This window comes from Nothoprocta perdicaria, unplaced genomic scaffold, assembly GCF_003342845.1.
Source record: "Nothoprocta perdicaria isolate Ctin4 unplaced genomic scaffold, notPer1 scaffold_44, whole genome shotgun sequence".
NCBI classification, from domain to species: Eukaryota; Metazoa; Chordata; class Aves; order Tinamiformes; family Tinamidae; genus Nothoprocta; species Nothoprocta perdicaria.
Genome location: NW_020455688.1, coordinates 607189 through 622721, shown reverse-complemented (window position 1 = coordinate 622721; position 15533 = coordinate 607189). Strand labels below are relative to the sequence as shown.

General features: G+C 43.9%; 1 protein-coding gene across 1 annotated transcript in view; it reads left to right on the top strand.

The window, feature by feature from the left end:
- The window catches only part of GRAMD4 (GRAM domain containing 4), a 49025-nt gene that overhangs the window by 10757 nt on the left and 22735 nt on the right, over positions 1–15533 (top strand). The window contains exon 3 of the mRNA XM_026046387.1: positions 10402–10522. Coding sequence (XP_025902172.1) covers positions 10402–10522 — 121 coding nt within the window. The remainder of the gene's footprint in view (positions 1–10401; positions 10523–15533) is intronic.

Genomic DNA, 15533 nt, shown 5'->3' with positions numbered 1-15533 from the left:
CAAGTGCAGGACCCTGCACTTGCCCCTGTTGAACCTCATGAGGTTTCTCACCGCCCAGTCCTCCAGTCTGTCCAGGTCCCTCTGGATGGCAGCACAGCCCTCAGGGCTATCAGCTACTCCACCCAGTTTGGTATCGTCGGCAAACTTGCTGAGGGAGCACTCCAGCCCTTCATCCAGGTTTTTAATGAATAAGTTGAACAGGACCGGACCAAGACCTCTCCAAACAAGAGTTTTGCATTCCAGCCCTGCACAGCAGAGGCTCTGGGGACTTACAAAAATCATAAGTGAAAATGGCCGTTGTGTAAATGGCTTTAAAAAAGAAATCAGCATTATGCTTTCCCATTAAATTTTACCTGAGCTTCTCTGCCTTATGGAATCTCTTTATTCTCATATTCATTTTCTCTGGCTTCTGCTGGTTTTTGATTTGTTTTTTTTTTTGTGGGAGGAGGAGGAAGGGTGTGTAAATGCCCTGAGGATCCTTTACGATGGGAGCTAATGTAACACAGACCTTAGGAAAGGAGAGCTCTGGAAATCTGGGCTGTTAGCAAGTGGCTTGGCCTGGAGGCCAAGCGCGGGGTGGTGGCAGTGACCAGCAGGGACCTCTGCTGCAAGGACCAGCTCTGCACACATGTGTCCTCGCAACGCCTGGAGCAGCCGAGCCGGGTGAGTGCAACACGGGGACTCTCAACCTGAGCCAGAGTCCAGCCTACCAGCTGTGTCCCAAAACCCCTTCTGTAGATACCTTCTAGGAGGAGGGCCAGGTACCAGGTTCTACCTGCTTTGAGCTGCTGACCGTGATGCCCTGGCACCGTCCCAGAGCAGCCCCAAGCAAGGAGGGGGTGTCAGAAAAGGGCTTTCTGCCAAGCACCTGGCTTGCAAAGCGCCTCTTCCCACTCTCAGGCCGGCATTAAGGTGCAGTCAGCTCTGCCCATGGGGCAGACTCCCAAGTCTGCACCAAGTGGGTGCACCCACTAAGTGGGTGAGTGCCCCAGCTAAGAGCACCCCATGGCAGTAGAGCTTAATCACGGCCTTTTCGCCTTCCCTCTAAGTCTTGTTTCTTTCTCCCTAGTATTTGGGAGACCCCCATGGTGGCAGGAGGATTCCAGGGGAATCTGCAGGTGTCCTTGGCACCAGCTGAGTTCCTCTGTCTGGGACTGTGTATGTGGGGTGGCTTTCGGGGAATCTTCCCGAATAGAGAAACCATCAGAGAAAGAAAAAATTGAGGCTTTGCTACAGAGCCAGCTGCTCTCTAGAAACTCTGCTTTTTCATTTTGTTTTTGTTTTTGAAAGTTTTCTGAGTCTTTCTCAGCCTTTCTGACTGAGAGGCGTCTCACAACTTTGTTTTTCCCCTAAACTTCCCTAAATTTCTGGGAGTTTAGGAATGATTCCGCTTATGCGTGGCCTTGATTGTAAAGTGCTAGCAGTGTATGCAGACCTTTGCTCAAGCTTTTGAGGACACTTTTGACCTTTTGAGAATGAGAGGATGGGATATGCTGATGTAAAATAACTAGAGCTACTGAAGAGTCGGGTACATGAAGATGAATCTGTAAGGACACTCATTTCCTGTACGTGGTCTTCCTGTAAGTAGATTAGCCCCCAAAAGTCTTTCAAAGTGCACTGGAGCCCACAGCTTTCTCTGGTAAAGGTCCCTCAGGCTCTGCAGCTGCCTCTCTTGCCTTCTCAATGGTGAAGAATTGTGCAGAAGGCTCTTTGCTGAGATCTGATGCACGCTGTATATTGAGTTCATATCTAGCCTTCTATAGGGGAGGAATCCTATGGCACCCTTTGCCTGGAAACATGGTTGGAAGAAGAGATAATGAGCATGTTAAGAGTGCTTGTCTGGGATTGGAGACGTTAACTGAGCTGAGCTCAGCGTGAGGAGCATTCAGACCTGCGTTTCTCCTCTCTGAGGTAACTGGTGGGGTCAAGTTGCCCTCCTGTTGTTCCCAGAATCGCTGCCTTTTCCAGGAGCCCAGAGACCAGGGAGAGGCTGGATGCGACTGCAGCCCTGTGACAGCAGCAGGACAGAGCCCTGGGCTGCTCCTGGTTCCAGGCCCAGCTTGGGAAACCTGCCTTAGTCCCTGGGCAGCAGGTGGATGGTAGCGGCGGGAAGAGGCCACAGCCCCGGTGGACCCCACGCAGGAGGGTCCGGGGCAGACACGGCTCTTCATGGGGCCGACTAATCCAAGAGAAGCTCAGCGCTGACAAACACGTGTTATTTCTGGTTCTGAAACTGTCACAAGGCGAGATCGTGTGACTGAGTAGGTTTTGTGACAAATGGTACTTAAAGAGGTTCTAAATTTTATGTCCTCTAAAGATCTGTGTATAGATCCAGTGCTTCAGCTCGTGTGTAAACACTCTTAACACCCCTATCTTATATAAGAAGACTTTTTTTGATGCCTTGAGGTTAAAAAAAGGTAAAATAAAAATATCTTTTTAGAGACAAAAACCTTTCATGCAGCTCTGAAAGTCACCCAGGAGAGTAAAAGCCCAATGCGTAAATAATTTCTTTGTAGCTTTGCAGGTGCCTGCATGGTATATTTTACACAAAGGGAATGTGTGCACATGTTTGTTAGGTTACAGTGGAGAAAAAGTGCATTGAGGAAGGGGGAAAAGGCCTTTTGTTCGACAGCATTTCAGATACTCCAAGAGGAAGAATCCAAGAACAATATACCCATGAATGAGAGAATGTGGATATCTCTCAGTGTGCTTAAAAGCACAAACAAACAAAAACTCCATGAATGTATAGGTTTCCTGGGCAGCGAAGACAATATGGCCATTGTGTTACAGTTAGATTTATAACTTCTCTCTTAGGTCAGAGTGGACTTGCTTTCATTTTAGCTGCTCGGTTGTGCTGCACAAGTTGTAGGCAGGTCTGCCTGGAAGCTCATGTCAAAGGCCTGAGTAGCTCTGCTGCGCCCTGAACAGGCAGCTGAGCGTTTGGCTTAATTTCTTTTTAGGCGTTTTTGTCTCTGGCATCATGTAGGTCTCTCTAAGCGGGTACCTCAGGGTAGCAGTAAATAATGCTGTGCATGTCTCCCTTCTGGAATTGGGCTTTCCCTCTCATCCCCCTTGCAGCCAGAGCATGAGAGCAGCACCTTGCAAATAACCTGTGTCTTGGTGCATGTTGTAGCTGATATAGACTAGGTACCTCGTTTAACTTGATGTGATGCATCCGTTATTGGCTGCATCTTGGTTGAAACTTGGTGTCTTTCAGAAAAGTTAAGTGAAACGCAGGGATTTATGATATTACCAGGTATTGTCAGGACCAGATATGCTGTAGAAAATGTTTTCACGTGATAACATGTCCAATGTTGAAGGTAAAACAGTGAGGGCAAGCTCATTAAGGTTACTTTTTCTACAATGTTTTTAGATTTTTATAGGAAAGAAAAAACTACCCTTTTTGAGCTATTTATCTTAAGCCTCCTGGCCTTTTTTTCAAAGACTTGCAGAAAGAGGAGAAAGTTGCAGTATTGGGGGAAACTTTGAGCTATTTCTCAAAGTGTCTGTAGCGGGCAGTTTGGTACTGTGGTCTGACATGAAATGCAAGACCTAGAGTCTTGTCTAGGTTGGGAATGAGGTAGTTTTACTTTCTCTATATGTAACCAGGCCTCCTAGCATATTCCAGGGATAGTGTTTGTGAGGGAAGACAAGGACTCTCTGAATGGAAACCTGGAGTCATGGGAAGGGTCAGAGGTAAGATCTCCCATATACAAGCATGTGCACATAAATTGATCCTGATATAAAGCTTAAAATCTTATTTTCAAGCCAAATGTTAGCTAAATCCATAAACAGAGATGAGTCTCAGTCTGAGAAGTGAAGAAGGTAAACAAGTGTTTCTGCAGCTCTGGTCAGACAGGCCTTTGAGCACAGAAAAAGCTTTTTTTTCATGCAGATAATCTCATTGAGTTAAATATCTCAGGGTGAGAGTATGTATGTATGTATGTGGATGTATGCATCCACAAAAGAATAGCATTTTGGAAGGACATGGAGAAAGGTAGGATTAGAGCTTACATTCAATACAAAATATTCCCAAGAAGTTCAGCTTCTTGGGAAGAAAGTAGAGCTTTGCTTTGTGCCTTTCCAATTTTCATTGCTTCCTGTCATAACCAAAGCCAGCAAAGCAGCCTGGAGATTGTTGTGTTCTGACAGTGACAACTAAGCGTGACCATCGGCATCTCAGACAGAAGCATTTTGCTAGCACATTGGTATTTTAGAAAGCAATTTTTTTCCTTGTTTGCTTTCTGGAGAAAATCACTGCGTTGTGGTTAACGGAAGCCCAGAACAATGAAAGCTAAATACAGCTGTATTAGCTAGGAAGCAGAAGGGTATCCTTTGTCCTAAAGTTAAGTTTGAGTTGCAAGTATGGATATATTAAGAGATAGCCCTGCCCGTGTGTCTGTTGGAAGAGTCTTTGAAAAAATAGAGACCACTCTGGTTTCACCTGGACCTGCTGGTGGGTTCTCCTGCATGACACTGTGTGATTCTTGTCCTTGCAGCCTTGCTCTGAGCTACTAGATGGCCAGAAGCAGAAAGTGGCCACCTTCACATCCAAATCACATTAGTCTTAGGGACAAATATCCTACCGATCAGCATTAGGTAGGAATAAGTCTTAATGAGTAATATCAAGGCCTGCCTCTGCTCTAGGTACCTCTAGATGGGTAGCAGTGAGTGGCTGGGAATGGTTTCTGAAAGTCACCTGTAAATATCTCACAGTAATCAAAACACAAAGTCTTCCACATTACAGCTGTTGTCTTCTGTTGCTCTAATATAAGGATGGAAACAACGTGAATAAAAAATTGCTTGACCTCTGTTCTGTTGTAGTTTGGGAGAAAGATGGGCCTATGGGAGACTAAAGCGTATAGCACTGAGCATAACACTGGAAATCTAATTCTTCCCTTACCTGAGGAACCCAATTCTACAGTAATATAATAAAGGACTACTGCAAATACTATAGATATTGAGTAACTCATCACGTGTTAGTGTGTCTGTTTTGCACACACCATGGTAATTCAAACCTCACCTAATTGGACACTGGGAAGGAGCAGAAATAGTGATGGGAGAGAAGCCTTAGACCAGTTTACATACACAAAGGTGTTGATCTTGCCAAGTAAGATAAGCTTTTAAATTGAGTCTACGTTATCACATGAATTAGAAGGGGATTTTACATGAAGCTGTCTGATACAGAAGTGAGGAAAATAGTTCTGCTATCAGCAGGATGGTGGTTCGGGCTCAGGCTTCCCTCCAGGCAGGTGTAACCACTTTGCTTCCAAATAGGAGTTGGGCTCTTTCTGATCCGTTTAGAGCTCCCTCTGCTCCCTCTGAAGTCCCCGTGGGCACGTGCCAGGAGCCTGAAAAAGTGGTCAGTCTCCAGAAGCTGCATTTGTTGTAAGCAAAGGAGCAGGACCTCGGCTTTTGAAAAAGACAGAAGTTGGCTTATCAGAAAGGTAGAAAGAGGGATTATTTAACTGCAGACTTGTGCTAGCTTTTCTTTTAGGCAGACGGGCATGGCTTTCTGAATGTGACAGGTCACTTCTTCTTTTTGATGTGTGCAGATGAACCAGAGTGAGCTGGAGAAAGGTTAGGGAGACCTTTCTCTTCACATGCCAGCGGTGGAGAGTCTCTTTGCCATGTTTAACCTTTTCATTTCTCCACTCCACAAAATGCCAATGTAAAATTGAGTAGGAGGAAGGAAAAGTATGCATTAGATAAACAAATTTAGTTGGTTTTTAATGTCTCCTGTATTCTTTTCTGGCATTCTTGACACCTACAAGCCGTAAGAGGGAAAAGGGACTTCTATGTGAAAGGCTCAAACAGGAAACCTGACAATAGGGAAAGCCGTTCAGTTGACCAAACAAGGGTCTCTCAGTGGCGAAAAGCAAACAAAGTGAATATTTTTTTCCTCCAGTTGTCCAGTTTTGCTGACTTTTTTCTTTCTTATCTCATTAGCTTTGAATGCCACTTTCTGTCCTGCTTCCCTCCCACCCCTAACCCTCGTATAGACTTGTCAGAGTAATGAGTATCTTCCAATGTTTTTACTGTATTCTTTTTTTCCTACAATTCATCCATCCTTAAGTTGAACCTTGGGTGAGGTAAAAATTAAAGCATGTCAATGGGACATTAGCCTTAAATATGGTCTGGGATTCTGGGATTTTCACTCCTAGCCCAGCCATCTCTGTGACAAAATTTAACTCTTGCTATGGCAGATGTCATTACTGCATTTACTATTAAAGGTTACAGGGACAAAATTGGGCCTTTAGACAACTCTGCTTTCAATATGATTAACACTTCCACTGGAACCTGGAGCTGTACTCTTAAATTGAGGAAGTTTTTGGAAATGGTTTATATATAAGTCTTGGTGAGGTGGTGATGTTGGGTGGGTCCTGAGCTGCCAGAGAAAGTCCCTGAGCTGCAAATAGGTGGTGGCTGGGAGGGTGCTGTGACGGGCTCCCTGCTTGTGCCTCCAGAAGGGTATCTGTTCCCAAATCCAGGCAGGATTCGGGGGCTTTTTAGTTTGGCTCAGTAGAGCTTCTAGATATTCTCATGCAATATGTACCCTCCTGAATTCTGTTTCACAAAATACAACTGGCAAGATAAATAGAGGACAAAAAAAAAAAAAAAACCCCAAAAAAACTCCTCTTTGTGTCCATGCTGCCATGAAGAACACCCTCTCGGTCAAAAGCTGAAAGTTTCTGCCTTCAGTTTAACAGAGCATAATCCCCTCCCTCAAGTTTTTATCAAAAGCTAAATGACATGGTGTGGGATCCGTGGACACAAAACATGCTTCACCAAATAAAATTCTGAGGAAGATCCTGGCTAAAGAGGGATCAGCAAATCCGAAACCCATCGTTACGCCTGCCAACTTGAGTCGTGGCTTTCTTTATGTAAAGAAAATAAAAACAAAAATCTAGAGGAGCAGTATAGGTTGGTTTCATCTTCTGTGCAGATGCAGCATTCAAAATATAAATAGATGCTGGACTTTAAATGACAAAATCACATGTATTCTCTTTGCAGCAAAGGCAACATCATGAGGGCAGCATTTGGAAGCGTGAAGAACTCTGTTTGGAATTGGGTCATTTTACAGTATCGTACTGAGTCATTTGCTCATAGTATTTGGTATTGTAGTAGTAGGCAGGACTTTGTGACCAGAGAATGGCACAATCGTGCAGCAGTTCCTGTCCTCACTGTCACTGCAGAATTGCTGTGAAGGTATTTTCTAGCCCGCCTTAGAACAATAGTCCTTTTAACCACATCAGCTTCCTTCTTCCCACGCAAAGTGTGAAAGTCCAGGCTTGAAGGAGGACGTGAACTTGGGAGGTGACTTAAAGGAGAAAGCAGAGCTGGTAAAGAGGGGCTGCTGGAGCAAGCCCTTCTGCAAGCATCTGCCATGCAAAGAAGAAAAATCTCCTACAGTGTCTGTGATTAGAAGGTTTTTTTTTTTATATTTGATGTCTTTTGCATAGGTCTATGGCAATTTTTTGGTGGTCTCTGTGTTTCACAGGTCATTTCTGGTAGAGGCAGAACCCTGGGAGAGGGGAGGCAGGGCTGTGAAGAACAGGACATGATACATAATGAATCTATAGGCAGTTATAGTTAGGAATTGCAAAGTTGTCTGTCTCCAGCAAAGAACGTCAGCTAAAGGTAACCATAAAAAAGAAGTTAGGGATTTTTTTTGTGGTTCTTTCCTCTATCACTTCATGGTGGTCAATGTTCTCTCTCCATGTGCTTACTTCATGGCAAATGGTGGAGCAGTTTGTGCCGTTTGCAGCACTGCCGTTTGCTCCTGGTGTTTAGAAGAAAGAATAAAAGTTCTTCAGCATCTGTGATGGCAAAAATTTGTGTATTTACATTTGGTCAGTAATGTTGTGTGGTTGGTGTGTTTGGGCCAAACTTAAAATACTCCCTTTTTTCAGGAGTCTCACAAGGGTCAAATCATCTGCCTGTTGCTGGAGATGTTGCTCCAACATCTGATTCCATCAGGGCTGCTGACAAGATCCAGTTTGACAGTTTGTGGTTGGGATTTAATGTGTCTAGTGCCAGTTAGGGAATGTGCTTGAGCTGTAGTCTTGTTCAGAGGGCTACAGGGAGATTTGCCATTATTAGCACAGAAGAGCTATTTCTGTCTTGTTAAGTAGCAGTGTTTCCCCAGGAAAGTATAAGAGGACGTACGTACACGTTTGGCATGGTTAGTTTTTAGCTTGGTCTGCTTAGACTGGACACTAAACTGGTCTGGAAACTACAAAGAGCAGGTTTCAGTCTGTGCTCTAGCTGTGCTCCAAAGAAAATTTGTTTTGGTTATTCTGTCTTGCTGGGGGATTTGGCATCAGATCTGTAGACCTACCAAGGAAAGCTGCTCTGTGAGCTGCTAAATGAGCTGGTTAGGAGGCTCCGTAATCCACCTCCCATCCCTATATTAAGAGGAACATCTGCTTTACCACACCTGCAGGGATTCAGCTTGCTCTCATACCTTCCCAGTCTCAGGTACCTTCTTTTCTGAGTGTTATTCTGGTGCTAGTCAGTCTCAGTGGGAACAAGGCTGGCTAGATAGGATCAAACCCCAGGAGCTCCACTGGAGTCATCCAGTAGGATACGCGTCACTGAGGCTCAAGAGATAGATCCTGCACCAAGACCTTCGTGGTGAAATGTTCTGATGGGCTCTTCTTGAGGCTCTGTGACCTCTGCTGTTTGTAGCCAATTTTGGATATTTTCCAAGAGGAATCTGTAGGTCTAGAGCAATGTCCTTTTCATCAAGGACTTGCTCAGTTTAGCCAAATTATAGATTATATCAGCGGATGCACCAAGGAAATTTATCTGTGGCTTCTGTTGCTTAGCAAACTTTGTGCAAATACTGAACTAAACATGAAGGTTTCACAGAGTGAGACCCACACTGCTGTCAAAGCAGCGACAAGCAGCGCTCTGAAAAGAGTGGGAGGTGCCAGAGCAGTTGTACGGGGGTAGATTTAAATTGCAAAATCATGTTGGGAAGTTGGGGAATGCTGCAGTGTGAAGCTCTCGATGGTCTTTGCCATGATTGGATTCTGGGGATGTTTTGCTCTGTTTAAGCAGGAGTTTTACCTCATTTGTTGCACACTCTAATTTTCCACAAAGAGATTCTGCATCTCTGGCACTTAACCTTCTTTGAAGGTTGAATTTTTGTGGTTTTGTTTTGTTTTGTTAGAATGTGATGTGCTGCAATCAGAGCAGCTGGAATTAAGGAAGCCTCAGTAGACTCTCAGGGGCACCAAGGTTGATTTACGCTGCTTTTGGTTTCCTTATGTACACATAACACAGAGTCACTTCCTCTTAAGCAGAAAAAAAAAAATAATGAGGATTTTTTTCCCTTTTAAAGATCTCAAGAAGATAGCATTCCTATCTAATTTTGTGTAGGATTTTTTTGGTGGTATTTCCATGGTATTTCGCAAGTTCCAGGGTATTTGAAGTGCAACAGATGTTTCCTCTCAGCTGTGTACAAGTTCTTGTTGTGGAACAAGATGAGCCCTTGAAAGCGTAGGGTAAAGCAGTCATGAGCACAGTTTTTGTGTTGACATGAAAATTCCTTGCGGAGATACAACTAGGAGCAGCTCCATGTATAGATGAGCCATTAGCTCTGTGTCATCCTGTTTACTTGCAGGAGAAAAACCTCTTGCAATAGAGCAAGTTTCCTTTCCTCCCATACCATAACATGCCTTGGAAATAAATTTCAATTTTAGGTGTTAGAGAATAACTCGTATTCTCTGATCCAAGTCTTACTTCATGGATCATGAACAAAGCATCAATGATGAGTTAGTAACAGTGACTTCTTGGTTTGGTAGAGTTAAGCCTGTAGCCTCACCAGCGGGTTGTAACGTTCTCTAGATTTCTGTGTTTATTTGCTGGGTTTTAAATCTTTTAGTGTTCAAGGAATATGGGTAATCTACCACCACGTAACTTACACAGTGTATAAAATGGATGGGAATACTGCACAGGAATGTCCTGCAAAGGGGGAAAAGAGAGTGTCCCAGTTATTCTAAGTAATTGCACAACCACTTCTGACTTTCGGAAGATGCATACTGGGTGAAGTGAGAAAATTTTGATATTTGAATCTATCTGGTTACTGTACGTTTACACGACGATATGTGAACAGAAGGAGAAGAACTTGCTAGAATATAGAGCATCGCATGGGAATGTTAGCAAACACAAAGCCTGGGCCACTATATGCTTTACTAATTTTAAAGTATTTTGTACATGGTTCACCTGTGTGCTTTTCATAAAGTCTTTTTCCAGTCTTTGATTCTTTGTTTTTCTGATTGTAGCACAGACTAAAAAAAAAAAAAAAAAAGAAAATCCTAATCTGTCTTAATTAGGTTTAATTAATTTTATTACTTCAGGGTAACTAAATCTTTCTTTTCCATTAATTAACAGAGGAAGAGCTCAGGAAGCTGAGAGAAGAAACAAATGCTGAAACGTTAAGGCAAGAGCTAGAAAAAGAACGGCAGAGAAGATTAGAACTGGAACAAAAAGTCCATGAAGTGCTCAAAGCAAGGTAAGAGAAATAGCTTTGCTGTATAGCTGAAAGCTTCTTGATATCTCTCTCTTTCTCTTTGAATGATGAGTTATGGTAAAAATATCCATTTCCAGTCTGGACTCTCTTAAAAGAAAAAAAGTTAGTTCATTGAGTGAAATGTGTCTGTGCTTTCCTATAAAAGTACATCTTGCATCTGCACCCAAACTCCTTGACCTTCCTTACTGTTCTGACCACACGGGTGTCCTGAGAGCTGCCTAATTAGTACATTCCTCACCTCAGCTTCTCTGATGACCTCCCTCTGAGAGCTCATCTATCTGGAGCTGTCAGCGTGTGCTGTGCGTGGCTGAAAGCCACAGCCCTTGCCTTGCCACTGCCTTGTCTCTTTGGAAACTACGTCAGCACCAGGCTACTCAGCCCTTGTTATTGCCCTGCCCTGTACTAGCAGCAAGGACATCTCTCAGCATCACAGCACAATCCTGAATGTGTAAAAGTAACTGAAACTTCCTTCTGCAATGACAAATAGATAAATACCTCTTCAGACGCCCTTTCAGCTTTGAGGACTCTTCCAATCTTGTCTGTCCCAAGCAGTGGGAATAGAAACTATTATCTGTTTATAGCACTGCAGTCCATAAATTTCTTTAATCCACTCTTGAAAGTGCTGGTGCTGTTAACTACTGGAAGCTACAAAGGCAACATATTACTTAAGTCCACTGTTGACTTTCCTAAAGAGAATTCATCCCACTCATCACTGCAGTTTCCCTTCTCTGCCTGTTGTGCTTGAAGATGAAGAGACAGTTCACACGGTATTCGAAGTGTTGGTCTACCTAGGTTTAGCAGGTGTGGTTTAGATGTGCCCTCTTCATCTTCTGAGTACTGAGTTCTGTGAGACTTTCTGGATGATGTTTTCTATGAATTTTTCTCCAAAATCATTATTTCTGTGCAGACCCTCTAAGACTTTCCTTATAGGGAGGAAACATGGGGTTTCCTCCAGGATAACTGTCTATGTACCTAAGTAGGCTTGAAAAGATGAGATTTACTCTTGGGTGTTTAGAGCCAAAACTAGCACAAACATGCTTATGTGATGCCACCTTTTCATGAATTATCAACAGGAATGTTCAGGGTGCTTTAAAGGAGGCCAGAAAGACTCTTTCCTGTAAAGTGCTGGAGTGGCTTTGACAGCCACAATGTCATGGTCATGGTTTTTGGAAGTTCACTATGGGGCATTCTACTTTGGCAGGGTCTGATCTGGGTGAGGAGAGTAAAGGTGTCATGTCTAGTATGAAGCAATGGGTCTCATTTTCCACTGTTACTTGAGGTAACTGATACTGCTGGATGCCTTCTTGTCTCTGATTTGCTGCCTTAAGGTGTGAATTCCACATAGTTGTATTTGAGCACAATAAAGGTTGCGTTCTGTGGCGTGTGCTGCGTGGCATCATGCTGTTAACTTGGGTCGAGGCTTTTAGGCTTTCTCCTAAGAAAGAGCATGCCCAGGTTCCAGCTTATCTGCGGGAAGGGGAGAGTGATCTCATCACTGGGCATAGTCCAGGGAAGAGATGGGCAATCATCTGCCTCCAGAAGCAAGTTCTGTTCTCCTGCCCTGTTTGGGTGGTTCGTTACATGGAGCAATGAAGATGGCCCAGGGTCTCATATGACCTCTTGCCACTTGTGCATATTTGTGCTTTATTTAGAGAAGAGTTTGAAGTTCTTTCTTTATCAATCTTCAGTTGTTCTTCTAGCTCTCCTTTAATCTTTTCCTTTCCAAGTGTCATTGCTGAGTCTTACTAGATTGTGGGCAACCTTAACCAGCTTTTAGAAGGCACGTCTCTGCTAAATTAAGGTAGCATGACCTGTCTAGCTCAATGGCCTATTCCCATTTGGATTTTAAGTATTACAGTAGCTTGAATTCTGCACTATATTATCCCCTTTATGCAAGTCTCTTTCTGCTCACTCTTACTTATATTCCAGACTTTTGGGGAAAGGTAAGTAAAGGTAAGGCTACAACAGCAACTTTGAACTGTTTCTAAATTTATGCTCAAAATAAGCCTAAAAACCCCAAATGAGTTTAGGTTTCTTCTTAGCTTGTGTTGCCTTGTGTGAAGCTCTCTCTTCACGGCTTTTTAACTGGTTGTGCTTTGCTGTAGATGTTTTAATACTTCTGTTAACACTGCAGGCACAATCTCATACTTAATAGGCAAAAATTAATGTAAAAAAATATGCCTTGCTTCTCAGGAAATGATTAATATTATCTTTAAGAAGCTATGCATGTAAACATACTTGTAAACTATTAATGAGAGGCAGTTTGTATTGTGGGGTAAGAAGGGAGACGTTGTTTCTGTTATAGCAATTGCAGTGTTGAAGCACAGTAGTGAAGTAGATCAGTGTGTGTGTGACTGTAGAAACATGGCCTGCAAACTGTTCAGCAAAAAGAAAGCAAAGTAGATGCTTTTTGTTGTTGCTTTGTGTTTAAGTGAAGAACGTGGCCTTATTTCGTTGATATTTTTTGCAAGGAGGAGGGGAGAGTAGAAGAGGCCGTTCTGTTTATGATGCTCATTCCTGAAGTCTGTCTAAATGTCTGAGTATTCAGAAAACCAGTGGCTTCAGCTGAAGATTTTCCATGGAGGCACTTTGGGACAGCTTGGCGGCGGGTGCAGCAGCTGAAGCTTGTGCTGTCTTTGTGGTGGAACAATGAGCACATAATTCCAAAAAAATCTGTGTGAACACGGTGTGTTTCGAGTAAATTGTGGGCTGTTGCTGCCTTATTTTACACACTGTAGGCTAGCTCCATCACATAGTAAGGAAAAAAAAGAAAGGAAGCAGCAACACCTCCTAAGAAAGGATTGCAGCAACACCTCCTAAGAACCTGTGGCTTATACAAATGTTCTTAGGACGTTTCTTTGAGAAGAATAGATGATGTTTCTGCATAAGTCACTCTTCCTTCTTGAGGCCTTGCCCTCACTGACTCTTCCTGGGTGCTGTGTGTCGGTTCCCACATGATCAACGTTTGGAATATGGTTGAGACATTCCTCAACTGGAAATGTTCCAGCCTGGAAGGATCCCAGTTAGCCTGGACCTGCTGCCCAGGTAGCAGGAAGCAGGGACCTGTGTCCAGGACTCTCGGCTGGCGCAAGTGCTGCTCAGGGGTTGCTGCTTGTACCCGACTGCTCATCCACATACCCAGCGGGTTGAGCTTTATCCATCTCTTTATTTTTAGCTCAGTGGCATTGGTGACAGGCTGCTTGTAAAATAGCTGCTGCCAAGAGTTTCTTTTTAATATTTTTTTAACACATTAATGTGTAGGTCTAGCAACGTTGGATTGATGACATTTCTTCTGAGTCCTTTTTTTTGGAAGCCACAAGTTGTATGAAGTGTCAGAGCGTCCAGGCAAGGAGAACGGAGACTTCTGAAGCTGGTGGTGTATTTTAATGACAGGGGCATTGAAAACAATTTAACTCTGCTTTGTGGCAGCTCCTGTGTGTACCAGGCTCATTTGTCTTTAGGCTGCAAAAGCAACTCCTTTATGTGTGATTTACATTTGGGAGATTGGAAGGTGCATCCTCTGGATGTTCCTGTGAGCAGCAGTAACTAACAGAAGAGCTATGCCTGGCTTCCCGAAAGCTGTCAGAAATGATGGGTTGCCTGTGAACTCTGCACGCTGAGTAAGTCTGAAGAAATAACTGTTAATGTGGCTACGAGGAGACTGGGAGCTGGGGGAATTGTTTGCAGTGATTCGAGTCTTTGACCCGAATTCTTAGAGCCTGTTTTGATTCATGTGCTGTTCCGCCCTGGCAGTGGTATGCAAGGCCAAGGCTGCACCAAACCCAAACGGCTGGTGAGGGCAAGATAAAGAGCTCGCAGTTCAGGGTCAAGACTAACTTCTATGTCGTAGTTTCAGCCACAGAAATAATACTGCTCAGGGTACTTCCATTGCTCAGCAAGGCACGGAGGCTTTTTCAGCGTGTGCTCGTCAGTTTTGAATATTAACACGTCTGCTGCTCACGAGTAGCTCCAACATTCATGCTTCCCTGGCTTAAGTGTGGGCTTGTATGTAGGTGCATTTATGTATGCATACAAATATATTCAATGGCAATGATTTATGCCAGTAACCAATGCCATTTTTGTTTGTAGGCACACATCTTCACGCACATAAATATGCACATATTGACATTGCACAACTTGCCCTTGTGCCAGCACACAAGGGGCTGCCCCGAAAGGCTTCAGTGCCAGAGCGAAGTGGGATCCAACCACCAAACACTACCAGGGCCTAGGGACTGGCCCAGTGCATTGACCCAGTGCATTCCCAGAAGCAGCACCCTGTGTTTGTCTGCTCTGCTGGCTCTAGTTGCCTCTTGCACATTCTCACCAGCATGTGCTTTAGGCTGGGAGTGTTGATATTATAACCATGACTCCGTCTAAGCATGATGATGTGTTAGCTTTACCTCTTGCATGCTTTTGCTGGGTGGAAAGGGTGATCCCTGGGGAATAAACACAGCTTATTCATTCACAGGAGGCTTAAATGGAAGGGATGCCCTTTTGGGGTGGTGGTAGAGGTACTTATTGCTGGCAGTTTTTCTTTCATGTAGCCTTCTCGCTGATCTCTGGCTTGAAGAATACCTCAGTAACTGGTAAAGAAAGTGATTCCTGCTCTCTTGCTGTGCTGGCTGCTTCAACACAATCTACTTTTAGGATGAGGCTTCCCAGGGGGTGTGCAGACCTGCCCAGCACCTCTGAGCTTCCCCGACCAAGTCTGGCCAAAGTGGTTAATTATAACCTGGTTCACAGGTGCAGTAATGAGCTGTCATTAACCTGATGATTCAGAAAGGTCAGGCTCTTCCCTGGGAAAGAGTAACAGGCAGATGGTGAGAAAGGCAGTGCCAAAAAGGGAGAGGGGAAAAAAGTAGAAGCCAAACTGTCAGGCGCCACTGATGCATTTGAGTCAGGCTGGAGTTCAGAGCTGTTTCTAGAGAAGACTCTTGTTTTGGCTTGTTTTCCAAAACAGAAACTAAAATTAAAGTTGAGCTAAACAAGACAA